General features: G+C 49.2%; 1 protein-coding gene across 6 annotated transcripts in view; it reads left to right on the forward strand.

Moving 5' to 3' along the window:
- Nucleotides 1–25,857, forward strand: part of hdac4 (histone deacetylase 4) — a 161,366-nt gene that overhangs the window by 75,751 nt on the left and 59,758 nt on the right. For 3 of the 6 annotated variants that reach the window (XM_031560032.2, XM_031560027.2, XM_031560040.2), the window contains 3 exons: nt 9,952–10,008; nt 19,573–19,817; nt 22,191–22,341. In XM_031560032.2, coding sequence (XP_031415892.1) covers nt 9,952–10,008; nt 19,573–19,817; nt 22,191–22,341 — 453 coding nt within the window. Of the gene's footprint in view, nt 1–9,951; nt 10,009–14,319; nt 14,492–19,572; nt 19,818–22,190; nt 22,342–25,857 lie in introns of those variants that run through there. The other 3 variants (XM_031560049.2, XM_031560054.2, XM_031560060.2) reach the window with 2 other exon arrangements.

A 25,857-nucleotide genomic window follows, 5' to 3' on the forward strand; every position in this document is an offset into this window, starting at 1 on the left:
CAGTCTGTTCCACGCTGCTAATATGCCTCCACAATAGCACAGCACCGTCAATGACACATTGCAAATTTCACCAAGCTTGTGTCAGCCTACTTGGTTTAAGCCAGCCGTGTGTGTGTGTGTGTGTGTGTGTGTGTGTGTGTGTGTGTGTGTGTGTGTGTGTGTGTGTGTGTGTGTGTGTGTGCGTGTGCGTGTGTGTGCGTTGCTACTAATCTTGTATATAATCTAAACAAGAGCTCTTTTCCACAATGAGTCTGCATCTAACCGACTGCGAAGCCAAATGGCACCGCCAGGCTCGTCAATGGTTCATTCAGCAGAGCCCCCCTCCATGGTTCATGGATGCCGTCCACAAACCGATAACCATACCTAAAGCCCAGGAACTAGAGAATGACTCTGGCAACATAGAGAGTATATATCAGTTTCTGAGCACAGATGCTCCGTGGTTTACTGTGCTCCATGCTGTGCTATGTCTTTGTGTGGAGCAGTCAGGCATTATCTATATGTTAGCATTTGACTGTGAGGACGGTAGGTCCTATTAGTTTGTGATTGAATATTGGTTTTCTCCCCTAGTAAGTTGGGAGCTACCTGCCCCGCCTGGTCCTCTATGTTTACTGTCCTCCGTGATGAGCGTGGAGAGGTGGTGTTTTTTTTTAAAGCGCAGGGAGGTGAGCTTACTGTACTGTACATGCCTGTCTGGCTCGGACCTGCTCCCGTGTCCTGTCTGCCAGGCCTCACAGATGGCCCCGGTGGCTACCGCACCGGCCGCCTGATAGCGCCCCCCACGTCCCCCCGTACCCTAGCCTTGGCACCCACACCGACCCGCCCTGCCAAGCTGAGCAGGCAAGAGCTGCGAGACAGCTGCCCCGGTTCTGTTGGGGCGCTGCAGGAGTGTGTGTGTGTGTGTGTGTGTATCTGTGTTTTAACATAGATATGTGGCCATAGTAACATATAACAGTCCCAGCCCCTTGGGCTTTTGTGATTTAGCAGGATGTGCTCCTTGTCCTCGGGTTGATCCTTTGGGTGTGAGGGTGCCTATAGTTTATGCACCACCCTTGTGGTACTATACATCTTCTTTTGACAGGTTCACTTTGGACCAAGGGTTGAAAGAGATTGAGTTTAATGTTGTCAAGTTTATTAGCCTCGTCACATATTTTTCTTATTTAGCTTTTGAGCTTTCGTTGAACTTTTATTTATTTGTTTGGCCTGGGCCAATCTCCGATTAAGCATGTTTAGTTCAAGGGGAGACGCCTCTCAGAGTGTGGGTCTGCACATAGCCAGATTCAGTCCCCGTCAAGACTTCGTAGGCAGACACTGTCTTTGTGTGCCTGCGTGACTCTTGTGTCCTGCTCCATCTCCTGTTTCTTCAAGAGGTAATTTGAGCAGTTTGACCGTAGTAATCCCTCGGCAGTGTCACGCGGAGAACTGTAATATCTGGGCGCTCTGCTCTCGGCCTCACCAGCATCAGGCTTTATCAGTCATTTTTTCCTCCCCGCCGTCTCTTCTTTCCCAAGCTCCGCTCAATGCTCCAAGTGTTTGTGAGTCACGGAGTGGAATGGACTACACCGTGAGGGGGGGGGGGGGGGGTTAGTGCAAGGCCTACTACTGCTCAGCGATTAGACACGCTCGCGGATCAGACAGCAGCACTTAATACCGACGGCTTCTCCCTCTGGTCTTCTCGACCGAGAGTGGACTCAACATCCATCTCCTCGGCTCTTTGTCTTGATCTTGATCTTCGGCTTCTGCTTCTATCCATCTCGCCTCAATCATCCCTGGTTCTCTCTGTCCGTTCCACTCACTCATTACGCTCATGAGATTTTCTTTCTTCGATTTGTTTTGATAGACCGATCTGTTGATTGGCTCTTCTCAGCAAGTAGGGGGGGGCAGGGTGGGAGGGATAGGCCGAAGCTGTTGCTTCTGCCAGTCAAGCGTTGGCGTGGAAACAACGCAGAGGGCTCTCTGCGCTTCCGAGCCGGGCTTCTGCTAATGCACTCGGAAACGTATTTCATTACGCGTCTGAGGCCGTGGGCCTGGCGGCGAAGACAGAGGGAATAATTGTGCTGCGATTAGGGGCTCGTGCCCATGAATGCAGCTTCAGAGGGCTGATGGATGGCCAAGCCCTCGCTGCACCCGCAGCACACCCACGCCCACGCCCATACCCACGCCCAGCCCGCCAGCCGGCTCAGGCCCAGCGCTCTGCTGCAACAGTTGTTCCACTTGTTTTTTTTTTTTTTCCCTTTTCTTTTCTTTTTCGGTTGAAATGAGAGATCTAACTCACCACTTCCCAGCTGGGCTCTCGGTTGAAATGCAGAGCACTGTATTAACATGCCACCTGTCTTCCATCTCAAGGCTGTAAATAATCGGGGCCTGATAACAGTGTCTCTTTGATTGGGCCCAGGATTGGCCTGCTGCTGCTGCTGGCCGCTCCCCCGCAAATATTCCATGTAATGAGCAGAGAGCAGGGCTATTAGACCCAGAGACATCAGAGCAGATAAGGGCTTATAAATAGCACCGTAACAGGAACCAGCACAACAGCCTGCTCTGGGCCTCATAAAATAAAGAGAGGGAGGCTGGAGAAGGAGGGGCAGAGGCAGAGTTGTACAGACGAGAAGAAAAGAAAAGCAACAGGCACACACACACACACACAGACCTGCGAACACACACACACACACACACACACACACACACACACACACACACACACACACACAACAAACAGACACACACATAACATACACATAGACCCAATGTGTTTTAACCTAGCCCAATGTATTTTGATGTTTCGTCCAGTCCTTTTGTGAAGCTGGTTCAAAGTCAGTAACAAACCCAGACCTGTGTCTGTCTTCCGCTAGGGCAAGCAATACCATAACCTACTTTGCCCTTCATTCTACTGTAGCGACAGCCTCAGATTTTGGGGGGTGGAAGGAGGCGGAGGAGGGGTACGGGGCTTCCCTTTTTTTTATCTGTGTTTGAATATTGCATGAGCTCAGTCTGTTTGAAGGCACGCAGTCTGGGCCCCGGGGGAAGCTGCTGGGGAAGAGCGGGGCATCCCTCAAGCTCAGTGCAGCACACTTGGGTGTGGCATCTGTCTCTGCCATCCTCCCTCCACCAAATATCATGCCCTTGGTCGTACCACTCAGAGGTCTCAGCCAGTGGCTACAGTTAAGCTGCTTTTGAGACAAGAGTTGAAGGTAACAGATTTGAGGGCTTTTATTTAGAGACATTTTAAATATGAAGTCTGACCTCAAGGAAAAATGTTGTATAGCACTAACTGGGAATCTCCTGTATTTTCGTAACCCTGTTTTTGTAGGGTATACAGCGGAGGAACTGGAGAACATGCAGACAACTTAACAGTTTCATTCAGCCTAGTTACAAGTAAATAGGCTGATTGACAATTCGGCCCCAGCCCTTCTATACTATACCATCCACCAAGGGCCAGAGTTCATCGCTCTTTCTTTTTTTTTTTTCCTTTTACTAAAGGAATAAAGGAATATGCTAAGGATATCCAAGTGTGTTATATGGCGTTTTGAAAAGTAGTGACATGACAAGCATGAATGTAGAGGTAAGAGTAGTAAGCAATATCCCTGGGGGATCCCTATTGAGGGATTTTGCATGTTTGCCAAAAGACAGAAGGACTTTAGACTACATTTCCTGTAAGCTGTATACACCCTCCCAACCCCCACCTTTCTCAGCCCACTTCCTAATGTGGCACCACTGTCATGTACTGCTCCTCTCAGTGCTCAAGACTTATTTTGGCCATCCTTTTAAAAGCCATATTGGGCTCTTACCACCTTCATTATTGATGAGCTGTGTAGTGAGAGACCTATGTCTGGTGGAGCAGGACCACTTGGACAGTGGTGTGGTGCTGGCGCGATGGTCTGGAGAGCATCTTCACCATCCATTAACGCAAGGTAAGGAGCTGCTGGTACTAAACCAGCAAAGCTGGGAGTAGGGAGAGTGAGCTCTAGATCTGCACTCCAGCCATATCTTGACCCGTTAGCATCTACTGCTGAAGTGGCCAGAGCACTGGTGGGTTGGGGAGGGCACGTAGCCTTGCCCTTGTGCGTAGCGCTAAGGCGGTTAATAGGGAAACCCTCTCTCCTCGTAGAGGAAGGGGCGGGGTTGAGGGGGGCTTCCATGCTGAAGAAGTGAGCCTGAGGGAGTCAGTAAAAATGAATGGGGCAAGCTCCAGTGCTCAGCCCACAACCCCCAAGCTCCCAATGCAGCCATGCATTCCAAAGTGGGCGCCATTGATGTTTAGACATCCAAAAAAGCGAGACAGAACAAAGGGAGGTTGTGTCTGGGTCACGCGCTAGTGTCAGACGTGAGTCTCCTTGCGTTCGTCGGGGGATACTTTTTAGCATTTCTCAACACAAATTGAAATCTTGGCTTTTTTTTCTTCTTTTTTTTTTAAGAATATGTAGGTATTGACAGTAAAAATGTAAACTTCATAAAATGCATGTAATGTCAATGTTACAAATAGTAACAAACGATGATGTCTCCAGCCCCATGATTAAAGAAACTACAGCTAATCATCGCCATTAACTAATCCATTCTGTACTGAATGTGAATGGGAGCAAGTGCAACCCATTTGGGGGCATTTGGACTACCACAGATAAAATACCTTGTTTTTCAGCATTTCCCACTGAAAATATCAGGGCATTTTTATTGTAGTTTTATTATATTAGTCTATATAAATCTGAAAAAAGATGTAAAGTCCTACTCACTAATTTTTTTAACACAGAGTGGACAAGTATCAATCGGATTTGCCATTGACATAAAGTGACAAAGTAAACCAGCCTTGGCAGTATAATGTTAGCACACATTAATGGCAAACGACAGATACTTTTAAGGAACGTTATTTAATGAACACATTTTCTTTGTGGCTGATTAACCCCTCAAAGTTTGTCTAAAACTATTGAGATAACTAACTTGGGTAATGCCAGACTACGCCAACAACTATGCCTCTAGTGAGCACTAATCAAGTCTTGCTAGCTTGCAAACTTTACCTCAGTCAAATGCAATACTTTTTTATAATATAGTATAGCGTAGCTATGTCAGTTATCGGACAGTGTCAAACATCGGCCATTCTGTTAAACAATCAAAATGCTAAGTTTAATAATGGATTAACAATCGATATGCTCAGTTTAATAATGGGTTAACATGACAACGCAAACGTTTGCCGATAACACACGCCGTCCGATAATTAACACCGTTACGATAGTTGAATAACAGTTTATCACAGGTTTCCTATGATTAGGATCTATTACTACAACGCAGACTGACGCTGTCTCTCTAAAGGTCGCAATTTAAGTCCTTCCAATATGGCTGCCACTGAGCGATGTCATGTCGTACCTAAGATATGCGACTTCCCACAGAAATCAGTTTCTTTGACTTGGGTGTTTCGTCGTACAGAGGATTCCCGACCGCACACTGTTGCTTCTTCTGTTCTTGCAGCTTAGCTTTTTAGAATTCTCTCAACTTTAAAAGTTTAAATGATTATTTTTCGTGCAGGACTCTGCCCTTTCTTCTCAGGATTCGGTTTGTGTCTTAGAGAAAGAAACTCCCCCACTCGTACCCGCACACTCTGCTCTCCCCCCTGAGTGTCCATCCACACCATATATAATGTAATATATAATATTCACTCACTCATTCATTCATTCATTCATTCATTCATTCATTTACTTGCCCATTCTCAAAGTGAGCATGAATGAGCACTGTAGCAGTGGCAGCACCCAGCAGCAGCAGCAGCAGCACCTCATCACTCCAACACTCCGTTTACAGTTCAGTGGGTGCATTATTAACATCACGGCATTAATCAAATCCGACCAATTCTCTCTCCCTCAGTCCCACACGTTCTGGTAATGAAACAACCATCTAAAGCTCCTGGCTGATGACTGTGGAGTGGTTTACACAACGATGGAGAGAGAAGCACGAGAGCCGTCGTAGTGTTATAAATAATATGAATCAATAATAAATGAACCGCTCTTTCACATATATGGAGCCTGAGCTCTCAGCGTGCACCCCAGGGGGGGGGGGGGGGGGGGTGGGTTGGTGGGGGTGGAGCTCAGGCCGCAGAGCGAATCTTCTCCCTCTTTGTGGAAGCACGCGGCCAGAGTTGTCATTTTTCCTGCCCGGGTGAGGCGAAGTGAAGCGAGGCTCCTTGTTTATACCCCAGCGGACATTATTTATTTATCCGCCCTCATCTGTTTGGCCGGCTGGCTGCGGATTTCTTCCATTCAGACTTGATCATTATGCCCGATGCATTATTTACCAGGCCTGGCACATTGCATACAGAACCAGGCTCCAGCAGGTGTGAGTGTCCCTCTCTATCTATTTGTATGTCTATCTGTCTCAGGCTTCCTCCTCTTACCTCACTGTCTGTGTTTCTCTCTGTCTCTCTCTCTCTCGCCGCCAACTCTGTGCTCACCGCCTCACCTGCTGTTGCCCTCGTTTGCATTTTCTCTGCGGTTCCTCTTATGAGGTCACGATAACTCAAAGGAGGTATGAAATTAAGTCGCCTTCCTTTTGGTGAGTTTGTTTCGTGTTTCTATTCTTGGGAGTGACCATTTCAACGTGGTTGCTAAGAATACACCTCAAAAGGGAACATCAGTAGTTTCTGTGGAACTTTCCAGAAGCATCCCCATGCGGAATCAACTGGGGAAAGTCACGGAGAAAAAAAAAAAGCTCTACCTGAAACAGCCAGCTGGAGAGGTTAAGGGATGGATGCTGATTTGCATGCAAGGTTGGTGATAAAACTCTTTGCCCCATGAGCACCTGCTTCGATTTCCATACTAAATCCATTCCACACCTGTCTGGACTGATGAAGCCACTGGCTCTCTCCTTACCTGACGCTCTATTTTTGGCCCTTGCCACAGCTCTTATCAGCCATGGGAGGGTCGACTGGAGGCCGGTGTGGGTGTGAAAGCCCCTGGAGCTCTTAAGATAAGGGCTGCACTTTCCTTTGTGTTTATTTGTTCACCATTGGCCAGGTACCTAGCTAGTCGTCTTAAAAAACATTAATAGGAGAGACCGGCTTCAGGCTGGCAGTCTGCAGTCACTCTGACATTCCTGTCTGTCATCAGCGTCAGCCCCAACCCCCTCCCCCCCAGCAGGAGTTAGGAAGTGCAAGGGAGTATGGAGGTGAGGGGTCATATTTTCTACCGAGCAGAGTTTAGTAGGCCAAGCGAGGCGTGGTACAGGTGCGTACTCTGCTCGTACTCTGGCCTGGGATCAGGTGTCTCGAGGTGTCGTCTCTCCCAGAGTGGTAAATCAACTGACCACGTGCGGCGCTGTAACAGGAGCGCCCCCAACGCCGGGCCAGCCGACTGATTGAATCACGGCAAAGTAGAGGAGCGAGCTCAGCCCAGGCTTACAAACAGCCCTGACTGGAGTGTCATTCTGCATTGCTTGCTTGTGTGTCTGTCCAAAACATCTTCTAAGATTGCACAATAGGCACCGTTCTGTCATAAGGGTGAGTGTTCTGCTTTGTAGCTGAATATGCACTCAATCTAGAGCAGGAGAAAACTTCCACATTGCCAAAAAGCACTTGTTGCTAGCAACAACGGCAGGTGTGGCAGAGGCTAAAGTGACTGAAATGTCCACTGTTAAATGTTACGGGGAGCTGCTGCGCTTCCCTGTTTGCTAGCGGTGACATTTGTTTGTATTTTTATTTTTGTTGTATTGGAGTATAGCGCTCCGATGGTGGCTCTGTGTAAAATATCCCCATGGATACTTTCTATCGCTTCCGTCTTTCACTCCCTTTGTCTCTTTCTCCCTCTCATTCATTGCTCACGCCACGGTCGTATCGACATGTGCCGCCTATTGATTAACATCGCTCCGGAGTAAATGCACCATTGATCAGACGCTTTGTTAACTGCCGGCCTCAGTGACTCACCCACACCCGGCTGTTTCACCTATTGTCTGAGGATTCCCCTCCTCCTCCTCCTTCTCATCCCTCCTCCTCTCTCCTCCTTGTCGCCCTCCCTGCCCTCTTCATTCACATTTCCTTCCAGCTAGCTTGTCACACTACACCCCCCCCCCTTCCCCCCTCTCCCAAAGTCCTTTCACACTGCTGCGCGACCTTGTAAACAAATCTCTCAGCAACGTGCGGCCCTCTGGAGAAAAGTTCCTCCTCCGCCCCCCGCCCCCCCTCTGGAGCAGCCCAGGGAGGTCACCATTAGGAGTACAGCCACGTCCGCGGTCACCAAACAACATCGACAGCGTCCAAGTTGCCCCGGGGGAAGGACGCCCTCCCTCACTCCCTCTCCATCTTCTCAATGTGAAGAGCTATTTTTAGAGTCCCCCGTCCTTCTTCTCCCCCTGCAGTCCCTTGGGTTTAGGATGCTCTGAGAAGGGCTCCTTAAGCCAGAAACAAACGAGCATTGTCTTCATCTCTTTCATTCATATGTAGCTCAGCGTAGAGTTTAATGTTCCTTCCTGCTAAAGAGCATTGTAGTTGTCAGGTGCACTTGATGATGGATACGGACAAGCGGGCATTACCCACATGCCATAAGCATACCAAAATGATAAAGGTCTGTTTGAACTAGGATGGCCCCAACTGCCAGCAGAACACACACACACACACACACACACACACACACACACACACACATCCAATACCAACCCAAGGGATGTCTGCTGTTATGATAGCATTGCGAATGCTTGCTGTACTGAGAAGACTTCTGTGCTGTGAGCTGAATGCTGGCTGAAGGAGATCAGAAAAGTAACTACCCTGCCATGAACCTCTCACTAAACAGAATCCAGTAGCCCACCGTAGTGGAAAAGCTGCTCAGACCTCCAGGCTGCAGGGTAAGCCATGCTGTATGTCCTCCTCAACTGAGGAGTTTTTGTTCCAAGTTGGTTGGCTTGGTTGAAATCAGTTCAGTCTAAACAGGTGTTTCTGATTCTTTTTTTTTTTTAAGTCTGTTCTTTTATTTCCTTATCAGCTGTGATAATATTTTTTCACAATGAGTTAAATCAAGCAATTCTCACCTGCTGAGAGATGTTAATAGACCAATCTGTGAACTTGCACACTTTAGTGCAAACAGCAGTATTATTATTACTGTATGTTGAAATTAATGAATGTTGCTTCTCTTCCTATTGACACCAGTTTTTGCAGAGGCCATTGGTTGGGAAGAGGGTGTGTGTGTGTGTGGGGGGGGGCGCTCTAATTGCCCTACCTCACACTGTCATGTTAGCTCCAGCATCATAGACTTAATGATAATCTTTAAATCTTTTATAAAGCACCTTCTATTTCCAGTGCCACCCTGGCCGTCAAGGAGCCCTATAGCAGTCGGTGTAATTGCAGTTATGTGGTGGTAATGAGGATGGGGAAATGGGAGAGGGAAATGGAGAGAGAGAGAGAGAGAGAGAGGAAGAGAGAGTGAGAGAGAGAGAGTCCCACTGCCTGGACCTTCTGTGAATCTGGCCAGTGTTCCAGGAAGCAGAGCAGCAGCAGCACACATAAACACTCTGCATGCCTGCGACGGCTCTCTGATGTCACCAGCCGGGAGGGAGGGAGAGGGAGGGAGAGGGAGGGAGAGAGGGAGGGAGAGAGGGAGGGAGAGAGAGAGAGAGGGAGAGAGAGAGGGAGAGAGAGAGAGAGTGCGCAAGCGAGTGAGTGAGTGAGTGAGTGAGAGAGAGAGAGAGCGAGAGGGGAGGGGACGAGGGAGACGGAGGGAGCTAGAGACCCAGCCGGAGGGGAAGAGAGCAGAGCGGAGAGGGGAGTGTGCTAGAGACAGCGAGCGAGCGAGCGAGGCAGAGGAGAGGAAAGCCGCGGAGAGAGAGGGAGGGAGTGAGTGATAGAGAAACCAAGAGATAGCAGAGCGTTCCTCGCAACACGGATCCACACCGCTGACTGGGATTCTTCGTTTCTCGTTGTGTCCGCGAGCCATCTGCGTATTTTGGTTTTGTTTTGTTTTTTATTCTTCCCCTCCTTCCTCTCCTCCCCTTCAGCCTCTCCCCGGCACAGAGTGCTTCATCTCCCCCTGGTGTGGACCAAAGGGCTGATGGGTAAGAGTTGGCCAGCTCCCTGTTGCTTTTACTGGATGTGTGTGTGTGTCTGTGTGTCTCTGTGTGTGTGTGTGCTTGCATGTGCGTGCATGCATATGTGTGGGTGGGTGGGTGGGTGGATGGATGGACGGTGTGTGGACGGCAGGCTTTTATTGAATGGTGGTGACGAACGCTGAGTCTGTGTGTGTGTGTGTGTGTGTGCCTGCGTGCGTGTGTGTGTGTGTGTGTGTGTGTGTGTATACACGCTGCACCCTTGAAATGAACCACGATGACTAGAGGCAGAATGAGGGTGAAGAAGGATTTCTGCGCTTACTGCCGTGCTGTTTGTGTACATTGGTGGGTTTACTTGTGAGTCTGTGTAGCGCGCCTCTGTGTGTGTGTGTGTGTGTGTGTGTGTACATGCTGCATCGGTGGTGTTGCTGCTGAGAGGAGGCACTCTGCTCTGCTGTGGTCTCTGGCGCAGGGTCTCTGTCCTGGACAGGCTGTTCAGAACACACAGAGGGAGCGTGGGGGAGAGAGAGAGGGAGAGAGGGAGAGAGAGAGAGAGAGACAAAAGGGAGTTGGGGAGGAGGGTTGGGGAGTGGAGGGGGGAGAAAGGAGGAACTGTTTTAGTAATACAGAAGCGTTGTGGAAAGACTGAAGCGATAGAGAGTAAGAGTGGAGACGGGTTTCCAGGAAGAGCTTGATGGAACGGACTTGAGAGGGAGAGTCGCTACCACTGAAATCATAGACTTGGACGTGCTGGACCAACTGAACTAATGAGCGACTGCCAAGGAATTAGTTTCTCTGGCAACATGAATCTTTAATCCCATCCTCCTGTGAGTGAGTGAGTGTGTGTGTGTGTGTGTGTGTGTGTGTGTGTGTGTGCGCTGTGTGCTGTGTGCAGGGAAGCAGTTTATGCTAAAAGGCTATCTCCCATAAGCTCATTGGCAGTTTGTTAGAAGCCGGTTTGGGTCTATTTGTTTGTGCACATGTAACATGCTGAAGAGTGAAATGTTCAGAATTTACTGAATGAGTACGATTGTGTGTCTGCATTGACCACATTTCCAGGAAGTGTGTATGTGTGTGTGTGTGAGTGTGTGTGTGTGTGTGTGAGTGCTGTACGCTGCGCTGTTAGCGAAGGGTTAGGTGGAGTCCCGTCCAGGCTGTTGGCACAGCCATCGCCCCTGGCAGCCATGCCGTTTCTCCCAGCATCCCCTCGGCCAGGAGCCTGCAGCTCGCAGCTCCGCTCAGTGCCCCTCACGTCCCACTGCCCATTAGTCACCACCCCCACCCCCACCCCACCCCCACCCCCACCCCCACCCCACCCCCACCCCCGCCCCCACCCCCACCCCACCCCCACCCCCACCCCCGCCCCCCCAGACCTATTGGAAGCAGATGTGACTGGATCAAGCACAGTGACTGTGAAGATGCTGTCCCAAGACCCTGTGGATATGCTTGCTAATATATGAGCAACCCTCTCAAACTATCTTTAACTTGCTTGTTGTGTCTAGTGCAACAAAAAAGACGTCAATCCTTAATTTCAACCATCTGCTTGCCGGTATATGTTGTGGTTGATGTCTGTGTGTATGTGTATGATGGCTGTTTGTGTTTTTTTGCTGAACAACAGTCACAGAGGAAGATGGGCGTTAAGCTTAGCGGAGCGCATGCAGCCGTTAAGTGGATGTGGAGTGTCCTAAGTTGCAGAGAGGGCTCACTGGCTTTAGATCTCCGAGGCTGTGTAATCACCAGAGGAGATTCCAGTCTGTTCACTCACTGTGTAGTCATGCAGGCGACAAGGCAATCAAAGGAGGAAGAGACACGGAGACTGACTGACTGACTGACATCAGAATGAGGCGGTGGGGGGGGGGGAGAAGGAGAAGGAGGGTGTGTTACAGACTGACAAACAGAGCAGGAACAGAGACATGAGTGAGAACATAACCACGAACTTTCTTGGACATCTAATTCAGCATCTGTGTCTCCCTGTCTCTGTAACCCCACCCTCCCTTATTTTTCCTCCTATTGTTTTCCCTCTCCCCGCCCCACGGAACCACACTAAACAGATCCAGTGTCCTCCTCCCTGTCCCCCTCCCGTCCCTCAAGCAGCCCCTGCCCTGCCCTGCCCTGCCCAGACTCCAGTCAGTGACAGCCGGTGCTGGGAGTGAGAAGGCTTCAGCAACAGAGCTGATTGCTTGCCGCCTCCGGCCAACCACCGTCCTCTTCCAGTTCTGTCACCATGACGCCGGCATCTCCTTCCCTCTCTTGTACCTGACGCTCGATAGGGTTTGCGAGCGAGGAGTCCGCGGGATCAGTGGCAGAGATTTCAGCCCGGCGATAATCCTCTCCCTGGCTGTGGGATCCAGAGGATTGGGTCGGGGATAGGGATCGGGATCCTCCATATAGGGATGTACGGAGCAGGAAAACACCAACAAAGCAGCTCTCGCCCCGGGGGACCGGAGCTATAAATAGATCAAAAACGGCTGGCTCTGCCCCCTCCCTGATTCCCCCCGCCTCTGTGTTTGGCTGGCAACAAAAAAAAAGCTGCTTTGCATGGTTGCTCATTGCTCCTAAGGAGACTGTGTGTGTGTGTGTGTGTGTGTGTGTGTGTGTGTGTGTGTGTGTGTGTGTGTGCCACTCATGTGCCTTTTTGCATGTGTGTGTGTCGGGTGATAGGCTTACAAAGGCTACCTAATGGTTGTAAACAAGCCCTCAGAGCAGGCCAGGTAACTAAACCAGATCATTTCGTTGAGTATATGTGACTTGCAGTGGGCTTATTGTGTTCGTTTGTTTACATGCGTCTCCAGACGCAGCCTCAGAGGGGAGAGGGAAAGGGGAAGTAGGCTAATAGACACACAGGACTAACTCAAAGTGGCGTTGGCCCTGAAGCGGAAGGGTGTGTCTTTACAGTCAGCCTCCCCCAGCCCCTCAGCCCCTGTCAGTGTAGTTTACATGACCCGATCCTGTCCGTGACCCAGAATACAGCGCACACACTCCCTAAAACGCCGTTCACTGGGCGTGCAAAGGAGAAGCGCTGTCATCTCTCGCTTTTGCTTGGCTGCTTTGTAGTAGCGTTTTGAAATGCAACTTTAGCTTGACCAGCATTATGCAATAAACACACACTCACACACACACACACACACTCATGCTCTCTCTCTCTCACACACGCACAAACACACACACACACACACACACGCACACACACAAACATGCTGCCCAATAGCAGGAGTAATTGGCCTTGCAGCAGCATTGCTTAGCTGGTTATACGTAAGACGGTGTTTACTGTAAACATGTCACTTCTAATTCTCATGACCGGGTCTCGCAGTGTGTGTAAGTGTGTGTGTCTGTCTGTGTGTGTGTGTGTGTGGCGATGACAGTAAGGGATTCGCTGTGCGCCGGCACCTCCTTTTGTTTTAGCTTCATCAAGGCAAAGTGGAAAAGCCATTGGAGGTGCACTGACCTATATAGGATTGGAGCGTTTCAGTCGGCCAAGAGACGCTGCTCTCTCATGCCTGGTTAGCAGGCTCTGGCCCAGTCTGGTGGTAAACAAGGGCATCAGGTTTCAGTGCACGGCAGGTAGGCCATTACATGTACTGGTCCCCGTGTCTACTGAAACCAGCCAACATTAGCTGATACAACATTTAGCGAAGGTATGTGTGAAGTCCTGAGTTGTTTTTTTTTGGTACTTTTCTGTTCTTCTCTTCTGTCAATGGCCACTAGGCATTACAGGACAGACTGCTATAGTTGGACATCCGTCTCCTTGGCTTCCTGAGTTATCCAGACTGATTATCGATCGACACCGTGAAATTAATGGGATATCTGTGGAAAGCCATGTTTGAAGTGCAGTCTTGCGTCAGACTTTTAAAAAGCACTTTTGTTTGGATGGATATTTTCCCACTAGCTTGTTAAATATAACCGAGATTGATTGTGGTACTATTTGAACCCTGTAGCCAGGTTTGACCATTGCTCTCTTTTTTTATAGGCTCAGTTATTGATCAATACATAAAAACATAGCTGCTCTGTTACGGTCTTCAGCTTTTGTGCTATCTGTAGAAAACCCGGTTGTATTTAGACCCGTATGGAAATGCAGTCATTTACAGTTATTTAAAGAAGTGGCGTGACACTGTCCATGGCATTTACTTGTGGAAGCAGGCAGGTGAGTGGCGGACGTCTGCTGGGAGACGAGCCGTTGTGTTCAGTCCTCTCCCCGTAGAGAGGCTCCAGATCTCTGAAGAATGTAGGTTACTGCTCATTACTCTGCTTGTTTGGGTTAATCACTCTTCAGTCACTCACTCTCTCTCTCTCTCTCTCTCTCTCTCTCTCTCCGAAATGGCTCTTATTTCCCATGATCCTGTGAGGGGAAAACATGCGGGAGAACATGTTAAAAGCTGATTATGTCGGCGCGGCCCCTTTGCTGAACACGGCTGCAGTGTGCAGAGACTTGTGGTGACCCCGTTAGGAGACAGTTGCGACCGCACGTCTGCGATGGCAATTGGGGAAGGAAGAGGTGGGTCGGTGGGGCCTGAAATATCTCTTTTGCCCAGAGAACCACAGACTTGGCTTTTCCCAAAGCTCAAGATGCCCTCAGGTCCTGTGACGTGACCTTTTTTTCTGCCCCTCTGGGTCTTGCCAAAGAACACACACTGATAGATATTTAGAGAAGGACAAACTACAGTGCAAGTAAAGATACACGGTCGGATTTTCACTGCGGCTTTAGCCTGCAGACTCAGGCTTAGAGAGAATTTCATTCATACACACCAGCACCTGACTCACTTGCTCTGCTACAAGTACACACACACACCTGCAGAGACCTGCACTTACGATGTTATGTCACCCAGGAATTCCCTGTGGGAGCAGCGATGCAACATGCTGTTTGTTCCCCGACAGGTTGAATTAGTTGCAGTCTCTCTCAGGGTGTCTTTGATGCTGAGTGCTTCTCAGATACGCAGCTTCAAAGGTAGCTTTAACAGAAAGGAAAGGGTCGGCAGCGCACTCGAGAAACAAGACATTTGTTTCCTCTCCTCCCAGATTGGCTATAGGTCAAGTTGGAATGCATTGCTGGCTGGTTCGTGTCCCATGTTTCAGATTACATAAACTGTCTCAGGACTTAATTGGGTTGTAGGGGCATCATCCTTTAATACTCATCAATAACTAGGTTGTGAGTTATAAAATGGTACTATTTCAGTTCATTTCCTCTGTTCGGCTCTTCTGTTGTCTCTTGTTTTGGCCCACGAAGCCCATCGGTGTACAGTCACTTTCCCTTAAGGAGAAGAAGAAGAAGAAGAAGAAGAAGAAGAAACCTCAATGAATATGACACCGATGTGCATTTGCAAAACAAATCACGTACCATGAGGCGGTGCGTTGCCTGTTACCCAGCAACAAGCGAATGCGTTGATGACCATCTCGGTTGGGGTTCCTGTTTGATCCCACAGGAAGCGAGGGAAAAACAAGTGACTCATCCGTGGATGGTTTTTAATGAGCATCATGTCTGATGCCGGGGTATTTATAGGTACTTCCTTTTGTTTGGTTACACTGATCTTTTAATCGCATACCCTTTCACCTTTCCCTTCCTGGTTTAGACTCTTAAAGTACTGTTTTAAAAGATGGAAGATTGGGGCTTGGTGATTATTTGACTACCCACTCAAGCATCCCTTCTCATGAGTCTCCGTGCTGGTTTCCTCTCCTGCGCTTCACTCCTCCTCAATCTGTCTCTTTTCTTCTCCTCCTCTCCCTGAAGTGGCCGTTAATAATACTAAAGACGATGGGAGCTGAATCAATAGCTCCTGATTCCCAGCACACTCTGCCACTCATCTGCCTTCCTTTTAGAACGTCAGTGCTGGAACCATTCTCTCTCCCACCCACCACCCACCACCCCCACATCCATATACAGTCACACACATATACACACACACACACACACGCACACACACACACACACCACCACCAACCCACTTTCTGTGAGAGAACAAGCACCCCTCTGTCACTCCAAGCGTTGCCGTGGCAAGTGAGGGGCTCTGCGGACGTCACCAGGCCCTGGTTGCGCTGTCTGTTCCTTGACACATTCATTAGCCAGGGGTCCCCGGGGGTCACCAAGTACAAGCCCAGTCCCAGAGCCCGTTGGTGGGTGGGTGGGTGGGTGGCTGTGTGGCGTAGGGGAGACTAGGGAGACGGCTCCATTGGTCTAGTTGACTCTGGCCGCTCCAGCGGGGAAAAGGGCAAGCGCTATTCTATGCCAGAGATGAAAAGAGCTGGCAAATGGGTTGTGGAGGTTTCGTGGGGACGAGAATGGCAAACGGGAAGCATGTGAATGTGTGTAATCATCCACACCAATCTGCCCATTGACCCCCACCCTGCCCTTTTTATAGAGCTGTCCTTTTTGTCATGCTCAGGTTGACAGTTCTTTGACGGCATTTGCCACTTGTTGAAGCCAGTTCAACTAGAGCCATGCCTATTCGAGCCACTCGAAGGGAGGCTGTTTTGGAGCGAGCTAGCTGGTTCAACATTCTGATAGCTTTCACAAAAGTAGATGGCTACACCTCCCCCTTTTACCAGTCATTCTGAGTAAGCAGTAGCCCATATTGATCTGACTGATAGGGGGTATGCTGCCTTGGCCCATTTCTCTGCCGTTCCCACTGTGCTCCTGTCTTTTTAGACCTTTCCCTGCCCCTCTCTCCCTGCTGTGCTGGGACTCTCCTGTTTCAGGCCCAGTGTGGAGCCTCCCTCAGCTCTCAGGCCCTCGTCTGCGTCATGCAGACATATCCACCTGAAAATGAACCTGCAATCAATCTGTTTTGTTTTTGAAGTAATGCCTTCTTTTGTTCATCATATCGTATCATTTCTTGGAAGTGGAAAGCATGATGTCTTTCTTGATGTCCTGTGGTATCTGCCTTCCACCGTAACAGAGTGGAGCGTAGCCAGAGATGGCTTGCATGCAGCTGATCCGTTGTGAGAGAACCTTTCTGTCGTATGGAGTGTTTGTGGCATCTGTCAATAGACACTGACTGTGACAGCCTGATATGGTGCAGTGCAAAGAAGTGTGCGAAGAAGAGTGAACTTTCCCCCCGCTCGCTCGCTCGCTCCAGTCAGTGGGCTCGTATGCCAAGCAGAGCGGCTATCGGCATGTCCTCACACCTCGCCTGCCTGTAAATGTGATGTATGGTTGGCTCAGGGAACCAAGTGGTGTAGTCCCATGATGCATTGCTGTCCCTGTAACACCGGGCTCACTGCCGGGGTGCTGTCAGGTGCCCCCAGCACGGTCCCACCCGAATCAATCTCCATCAGCTGCAGCACGCTATGACCCAGGTGTGTGTGTGTGTGTGTGTGTGTGTGTGTGTGTGTGTGTGTGTGTGTGTGTGTGTGCGCGCGCTCTGCAGAGATTACACACACACACACACACACACACACACACACACACACACACACACACACACACACACACACACACTGATACCAGTCAACCGTTTTGCATGTCAGCAAATCCCGCACCCTTCCCATGCTAAACTCCATGTAGCGAGTAGATTGCATTCCCTCTGTTTCATCCACGTTGCATCACTCTTGAAGGGCAGGGAAGGAGAAAAAAAAAAAAAAAAAAAAAAAAAAAAAAAATTTGTCCCCTAAGTGTCCCCCAGCAGGGGTGCCCAGTGCCAGGCCCCATGTTCATGTCCTGACACAGGCCGTGTATGTGCTGTGTATACAAGGCTCCCTTCTCACGACGGGGCTGTAAAGGTCAGGATTACCCTCGTCCTGACTCCCACTGGCCTCTGCTCACAGTCTGGATTAGATGGACATTAATCCTGATGCCATCCTCAATAATTACACTGGTAAATAAATCATTTTTAAAGGCAAAAAAAAATTTGTCTCAGTGTTTGGAATTTGGAGTATGTTTGGCCTGAGTTGGAGCTCATTCTATGCAAGTTCACTGTGGATTTGTAGTCGGTGTGTATGCTGACACGGGCTATCTCCTTCCTTACCAGGAGACGGTCCACTGGAAACCTCTTCATGTCCAGTTAGCTCTCTCTCTCTGTGTGTGTGTGTGTGTGTGTGTGTGTGTGTGTGTGTGTGTGTGTGTGTGTGTGTGTGTGTGTGTGTGTGTGTGTGTGTGAAGGGGTGTCAGGCACAGGGCAATCACTTCCATGTCCTCAAGCCTCAATGCCCCCATTGTGGGCCTGGCGTTTTGCGTCACAAATATGATTTTATTAAATGATGAAAAAGGGGCTGTCTATTCATGAGGACGGAACTCCCTTGTGACTCTGGCCTTTCTGCGTGGCCCTCCGAGGGACCGCACCACTGGGGCTCTTTCTTGTTTCCGCACCGACTCTAGGTCAGTGCGCCATCAGTGAACCCACGACATTCTGCCGGACCGGCGACGTCCCGTGACCCCGGGCCGACCCGACCCGTCGCACTCATGAATGGTCCCCTGCATGAATGGCGGCCTGTGTTTGGCCCCCCCCGTGAGTCACGTCGGCAGCCCCCGTAAGTGACGACACGCTCGCCACAATGGCGTCCCTTGGGCTCCATTCATCTGTCCCTGGTCCCCTCTCACAAGAGACGAGGTTGTCCCGCACAGCCGCTACCGTGCAGTTCGCCCCACTTCTCTTCTGCAGGGGGGCTAACGGGAGAGGTAGTGATTCACACCATTACCGTTAGACCCCCCCCCCCCCAATCAAGCTCAGAGGGGTGTTGATTTATTCACTTGCTCAGTCAGGATGTGATGAGCTGCTTCAAACACATCCTCGAACCTCCATGATGAGCTCGTTGGCAGTCGTTGGAGCGGGTTAAGCGCAGAGGAATTAACATGCGACTGAACTGCTGAACTTCACTGAGACTCTGGCGCTCGGCATGAGGTTTCAAGCCAATGCGAGTCGACACTTAGGCACCCTTTTAGTGACTAAGCACACCGGGATGTTGGAGCAGACCGGTATGAACCGCTATATATATATATATATATATATATATCTCAGTTTAGTCGAGTGGTTCATACTTGTCTGGTGTAGTCATTTCCCATAAGCTTGACTTTTGGTTAATAGATGTGAAATTGGCTGAAATACACTCGGATGACTCTCCTCTTGAGTCAGTTGTCTTAATAATTTATTTTTCTGACGTGTTTCTAGATCTAGTACTGTAGACTGTGGTGGATTACACCAGGATAGTGTGTGTGTGTGTGTGTGTGTGGGACAGGGAGGGCACGTCAGGAGAGTTATGTGGTGTGTGTGAATGAGAGGATGCATTCTCAGAGAGTCTGGTCTATTGGGGTGTATTGGCTCAGGCAGGGCTTGGGCTGGGTTGGAGCGGTTCTGTGTGCTGTGGTCGCTCCACATGCAAGAGGTTCCTTCTGAAGCCGGGATCCCGCAGTGCGGTTGATAGTTGTGTAGTGTGGCATGCTGACGGTTTGATTTGAACATCTGCAAAATCAAAGAACCGAAGAGGTTCTCACTGCTTTTTTTTTTTTTGCAACTGCAGTGAAACCCAGTGGCTTGAATCATGGCACATTGCTCCGAGTGTTCCTGTCCCTCCCATCCCTAAACGCCCACTCTCTCTCTCTCTCTCTCTCTCTCTCTCTCTCTCTCTCTCTCTCTCTCTCTCCTCCAGTTGATGTGAGTGCGACGCTGCCGCTGCAAGTGCCCCCCGCCGCCATCCCCATGGACCTGCGCGTGGACCACCAGTTTGCGCTGGCGCCGGTCGACCCCAGCCAGCGGGAGCAGCAGCTGCAGCAGGAGCTCCTGGCCCTCAAGCAGAAGCAGCAGATCCAGCGGCAGCTCCTCATCGCCGAGTTCCAGCGCCAGCACGAGCAGCTCTCCCGCCAGCACGAGGTTCAGCTGCAGGAGCACATCAAGGTAGGGGATCCTGCCCTCCCTACCTACCCCGTCTCTAAACATTGACCCCCCCCCCTCCAGTCCATCTCCCCTTACTCTCCACACTAGTCTTCATCAAGATCAGCCTAAGCCTTACTACCTGATCCAGTGTGGATAGCCAGGGCCTGTTCAGTGTCCCTTTTGTGGTTTTGTAGCCATGTTTATGGTTTTTTGCTGCTGTTTTTATTTTAGACATTTGAGGCCTATGTGTTACTAGTTTGTTGTGTTACTTGGAGAGTGTTTTATAGCCTTTTGCATTTCTGACTAGAGTATCAGGGAGGGAAGGAGAGGTACTTGGAGAGATGGGGAGCTGGGGAGTGTGTGTGTGTAGAAGGGTGGGGATATGTAATTGTGTGTGTGTGTGTGTGTGTGTGTGCATGTCTGTGGTTTGGTGAGGCTGGGCTTCTGTCAGATCCCCCCTGTCTGAGGGCTTTGTGTAAAGCCCTTGATTGCAGTGGGGCATGTGCTCAGCAGAATGCCAGTTTGCTGCGGTAAGGTAAGAGAAGGGGCTACCGTGAGAGTAGGGGCTGTGTGTGTGTGTGTGTGTGTGTGTGTGTGTGTGTGTGTGTGTGTGTGTGTGTGTCTGTGCATGAGGAATCACTCTGCAGTAGCTGGAACAACACACACACACACACACACACACACACACACACACACACACACACACACACACACACACGCACAAGCACACAGTCACTATGGGAACCCTGTCCTTGGGAAAATTGCTGCACAGCCACAAGACTACTGGCTTTCCCCCCTCATGTTGCCTCGACCGAAGCGCCGGCAGCCAATCGGTGCGCGGCGGATCCCCTCAGTGGCTATAAATAGCACGGCATGAAGGCTGGAGGGCTGCAGGAGGCAGGAGGCAGCAGGAAGGAGACAGGGTCATTATTTACGAGGGTCATTATTTTGGAGCTAGCTGTCCACTGCCTTTGGATCGTTAAACATCTATCTGTAGGGCTAAATCCAACCACAATATGACCAAACTGCCTATTAACCACAAGTACAAAAAATGGGGGGGGGGGAAGCATCTAGAAGCAACGAGAATATAAGCACTGTCTTCCACCCAGCCTTATGTTTACAGACAGTGCAGTTTTTCAGTCTGAGCCAGAGAATCTAAATGGAGAATAGATGGGATGTGATGGATGCAGAAAGTGAAGGGAAAGGCTTGCTTCCTGTCTCTCAAGAGGGAGAGAAAGAGAAAGCGAGAGATTGAGCATAATGATGTCTCTCTCAGACATAGAACATGCTGCTCAAGACTCTGCCAGCCTGCTGTCTTATAAAGGCAAGGCAACCACAGGCACAAGGGGGGACACACACACACACACACACACACACACACACACACACACACACACACACACACACACACACACACACACACGTCCAACTGACAGGCCCGCGGTGACTCACCCTTTTGGGACTTCCTGTTGGCTCTGTTTGGGCATCTTGGGAGAGAAGAGGAGAGAGAGAGAGAGAGAGCGAGAGAGCGAGAGGGCGAGAGGGCGAGAGGAATCAAGAGTGAGAGACTTGTTTGCAGGGCCTTTGCTGAGGTGGAAGGGCTGACGTGATTGAATCGTGTCGTTACAGCGTGTGTGCAAAGGGCCCCGCGTTTACACAGGAAATCAGAGCTGTGATTGCCCAGGGGAGGAGAGGAGAGAGGAGGAGGAGGAGGAGGAGGAGGAGAGGGAGAGGGAGAGGAGGAGAGGGAGGCTGCATACATAATTCAGCCCAGCCTGAGCCTGAGCTGAGCTGCCGTCTCTGCAGCCACAAGTCCCTGCTTGTCCAGCAGCAGCGTCGGCTCCCCCTCAGCCTCTTCAGCTATTTATAGTGCAAGCCGAGCAGAACGGCCAGAGCCCAGCAGATCTGCAGGCTGCGCAGGGACGCCTCCCCCGCCCCCTCAACCCCCCCTCCCTCCACCGCCACCTCCTGCCACTGCCACACAGCACAGCACAGCACAGCAAAGCACTGCACTTCCCCTTCTGCTCTTAAAGAAGCTACACCCCTCACTGTGACACCAAAATCCTTCCGTAGAGGTCAGAGTAGTGAGAAGTGCAGCGCAAGCAGTGTGTGGGTGTGTGTGTGTGTGTGTGTGTGGGTGGGGAAGTTTAAATATGATGCGCATTTTAGGAGATCTTCACCTGTGGTCCAATGATTATAATTACACAATGTAACCTCTCTGCAATTTTCATTCAATAAAATGTCTATATTTGCTCGTCTGTAGAGTCCACATGTAATGATGCTCGAGTTTTGTTGGTGTGATGTACACTGTACAGAAATGGCCTGGAGTGTGTGTGTGTGTATGTGTGTGAGCTGGTTAGGTGACCCGTGCCTGTTCTTGTGGTCTCTCCTCAGCACCAGCAGGACCTCCTGGCCCTGAAGCATCAGCAGGAGCTGCTGGAACATCAGCGCAAGCTGGAGAGGCACCGGCACGAGCAGGAGCTGGAGAAGCAGCAGAGGGAGCAGAAGCTGATGCAGCTCAAGAACAAGGAGCGCGGCCAAGAGAGTGAGGGAAACACACACACACACACACACACACACACACACACACACACACACACACACACACACACACACACACACACACACGCGTGCGTATCTACATTTACACGCACAGATAGAAGATCCAGCGATAAATGAGGCCCATGTCTCCTATTTAAAGATGTGCTCATGTATGTTTTAATAGTTACAGGTATTTACAGATTTGCTCATGTATGTGCACATAGTTACAGGTATTTAAAGATTTGCTCATGTATATGCACATAGTTACAGGTATTTAAAGATTTGCTCATGTATATGCACATAGTTACAGGTATTTAAAGATTTGCTCATGTATGTGCACATAGTTACAGGTATTTGCACAGCAACAAGACCATACCTGCTCATCTGTGCATTATGCTATAACAAGCGATGCAAAGATGTGTACGATAACAGTGTGGTATTTTTTAGGGACGTTCCAGTAGGTACATTTGTGTTGAAGAATGCTAACTCTGGGCCTACACCCATCACCATATCAGCTATAACCTGCCGGATCTGTGCTTTCACAGATATGCACAGCTCCTTTTAGTATACTCTCTTTATACAGGGCAGAAGGGTCTGCCAATTAAGCAACACTTCTAGATAGGGCTGAACAATTTGGGAAAATATTGCGATTGCGATTTATTTTTTTTCCTCTTTTTTTCCCCAACAAAACGTAATGAATGATTTAAATATGAACAACACAATATTAGATACATTTAGTGTAAAATATTCTTTTACATTTACATTTTTATTTTACTGCTCATTACAGAAACAAGAACAACAAATCGGTGGCTTTGCCACTGTGCATTTAAGTAATTAAAAAAAAAGTAATTTTAAGTATAAACACTAGGCATGCACTTTTTAAACACTGTGTGCAAAATGTACCATCTTAAATTATTATTATTATTTTTTTTAGACCACGTTTTTTAATCGCGAACGTTGCGGTTAGAAAATCGCGTTCTATCATATCGCGATTAAATCGCAAATGCAATTAATCGTTCAGCCCTACTTCTAGAACTACCAGGCCTCTGCATCTTACCCACCCTCCATTAGAGGCCCCAGCAGCAGAAGCGTGATGCCTGCCCCACCAAAAAAGGCAATTGAATTTGAATGGTAGTTGGGAGCTCTTTGCTTTGCCATTCGCAGACATGGTCTCTCTCATTCATTCTGCTGCCATCTGGCCTGGCGCAGCAGTCACCTGTAGACTGCCTTGAACTGAGTGTGCCTCAATGAGAGGTGGCGCGCTGACAGCATACAGAGGGTGCTCCTCTGGGACCTGTTTACAGGGCGATGGCAAAGAGCGAGAGAGAGAGAGAAAGGGAGAGCGCAAAGAGAGAACCGTGTGACAAGTCTTAACTTTCAGCAAATATAAACTTGTCACATGCACAGGAACATGTAAAGAAAAAAAAGGGCAAAAAAGAGAATAAAAGATCAACGTGCTGCAGTCTCCTTGGAATTCCCTTGAAAAGGAAGCTCTTCGCCGAGAGACTTCTCCCCAGAGGCTGACCAGTTCTTCACACAGATCTCAGCAGCGGTGTGTGGAGCTAGGGTTCCTATGTGCTTATTTTCGATTCAATACAATTTCATTCATATAGCGCCAATAACAACTCACAGGCGCTTTACAGAGCCCAGAGCCTGAACCCCCTACAGCAAACACTAAGGTGACAGTGGCGAGGAAAAACTCTGGAAGAAACCTTGAGCAGAGCCCAGCACATAAAGGGGGGACCCATCTGCTGGGACTGGCCAGGTAGAGAGAGGTGTGTGTGTGTGGGGGGGTTAGGGGGGGGGGGGGGGGTGGTGGTGGTAGTAGTAGAGAGAGAGAGAGAGAAGGGAGGAGAAGAGAGAACTAAAAGCAAGCAAATGAATTCATTCATGCATCAGGATAAACACTGATAGTGGACAGAAATGGAGAAAGACACCATTAAAATTATTGGTTGTAGAAGAGCTGAGTGGGTATGCAGTTTTGCCAGCGTTTAAATATAATGGTCATTTAACACATTGAGGGTCTCCATAGGGTTCCTGTTAATAGATTGAGCAGATGGTTAGCAGAGGAACGAGTAGTTAGACTGGCAATCCAAATGCGTGTGTGATGTATTGTAGGCATCGTTCAGTAGAACTTGGCGGCAGCAGAGAGTTTAAAGCGAGAGTTGAAGATAGAAGAGATAATGAGATATTCTAAAAGATTGTCTTGTAGACATATATGTAAAGGTAGTTCTAATGGTGGAGAACGATGGTCACGGCCATCAGCGTTTGAGGCAATGGTCCTACTATAGGGAAAGAGAGACAAGTTGGTACACACATTAAAAACAATAGGTTGTAGTAGCTACACATCAGAGAGATGGCAGCGAAAGGAGGGAGGAGAAGTTGTAACATGACCAAACGAGAGGTCTTTGGCAGCCTAGGCCTATGGCAGCATCACTAAGGGATGGTCCCTGCTGGTCCAACGCCACCAAGAGGACGGTCTGGAGGTGACCTGTGGAGCAGGCCAGAGAGGATGGTCTGGAGGTGACCTGTGGAGCAGGCCAGAGAGGATGGTCTGGAGGTGACCTGTGGAGCAGGCCAGAGAGGATGGTCTGGAGGTGACCTCTTGAGCAGGCCAGAGAGGCAACAGCAAAGGCAGCCCTCTCCACCAGAGGCTCTGCAATGAGTGCTGGACCTCCGCACACCATTCCTAACAATGGGGAGTAATACAGAGGAAGGTTTGAAGACTAGAAGTTTTAAAAGTAGAGAGAGTATCCACTTATGACAGAGGAAGGAAGGTTATTCCAAAGGAGGGGGGCTCGATAGCAAAAGGCTCTGCCTCTCTTGGAGTTATGAGAAGGCCTGCATTTTGATATTGAAGAGTTCTTGATGGGCAGTATGGGACTCGTAAATCCCTACTGTGGTCCAGAACCAGGCCGTTCAGGGCTTTGTATGTTAGAAGAAGTATTTTGAAATCACTTTTTGACATGGAGCCAGTGAAGAGAAGTGAATACAGGAGAAATGTATTCATTTTCTTAGTTCTAGTAAGTGTGCGAGTGGCTGCATTTTGTATCAGCTGGAGGCGTTACTGTTATCCGGATAGTAAATTATTAGTAGTCAAGTGACAAATGCATGGATTAGCTTTTCTGTATCATTGAAGGATATGACTTTCCTGGTTATGGCAATATTATGTAGACGAAGAAGGATGTTTTCAAAAATCTTTGAGTGTTGAGGTCCTGATAAATTATTTCACCAAATCCTTGGGTTGGATGTCAGTGAGAGGCCATCGAGTGTAAGTTAGTTGCTAGATATTGTGCCTAGATATTGTACCTATCAAATGTTTAGGGCCTTTGACCATAACTTCTGTTTTGTCTTGAGTTCTGAAGCAAGAAGTTGTTTGTCCTCTAGACTTTGGCATGCCATGCCTCATTAGAACAGAGCCTAAAGGTAGCTGTCAGGGTCCCAAGTAAAGAGCCTTGGGGGACTCCATCATTTACCTTTGTATGACTAGATGGCTCATTATATACTCAAGTCTCTGTAG

This window comes from Clupea harengus, chromosome 2, assembly GCF_900700415.2.
Source record: "Clupea harengus chromosome 2, Ch_v2.0.2, whole genome shotgun sequence".
Lineage (NCBI taxonomy): Eukaryota > Metazoa > Chordata > Actinopteri > Clupeiformes > Clupeidae > Clupea > Clupea harengus.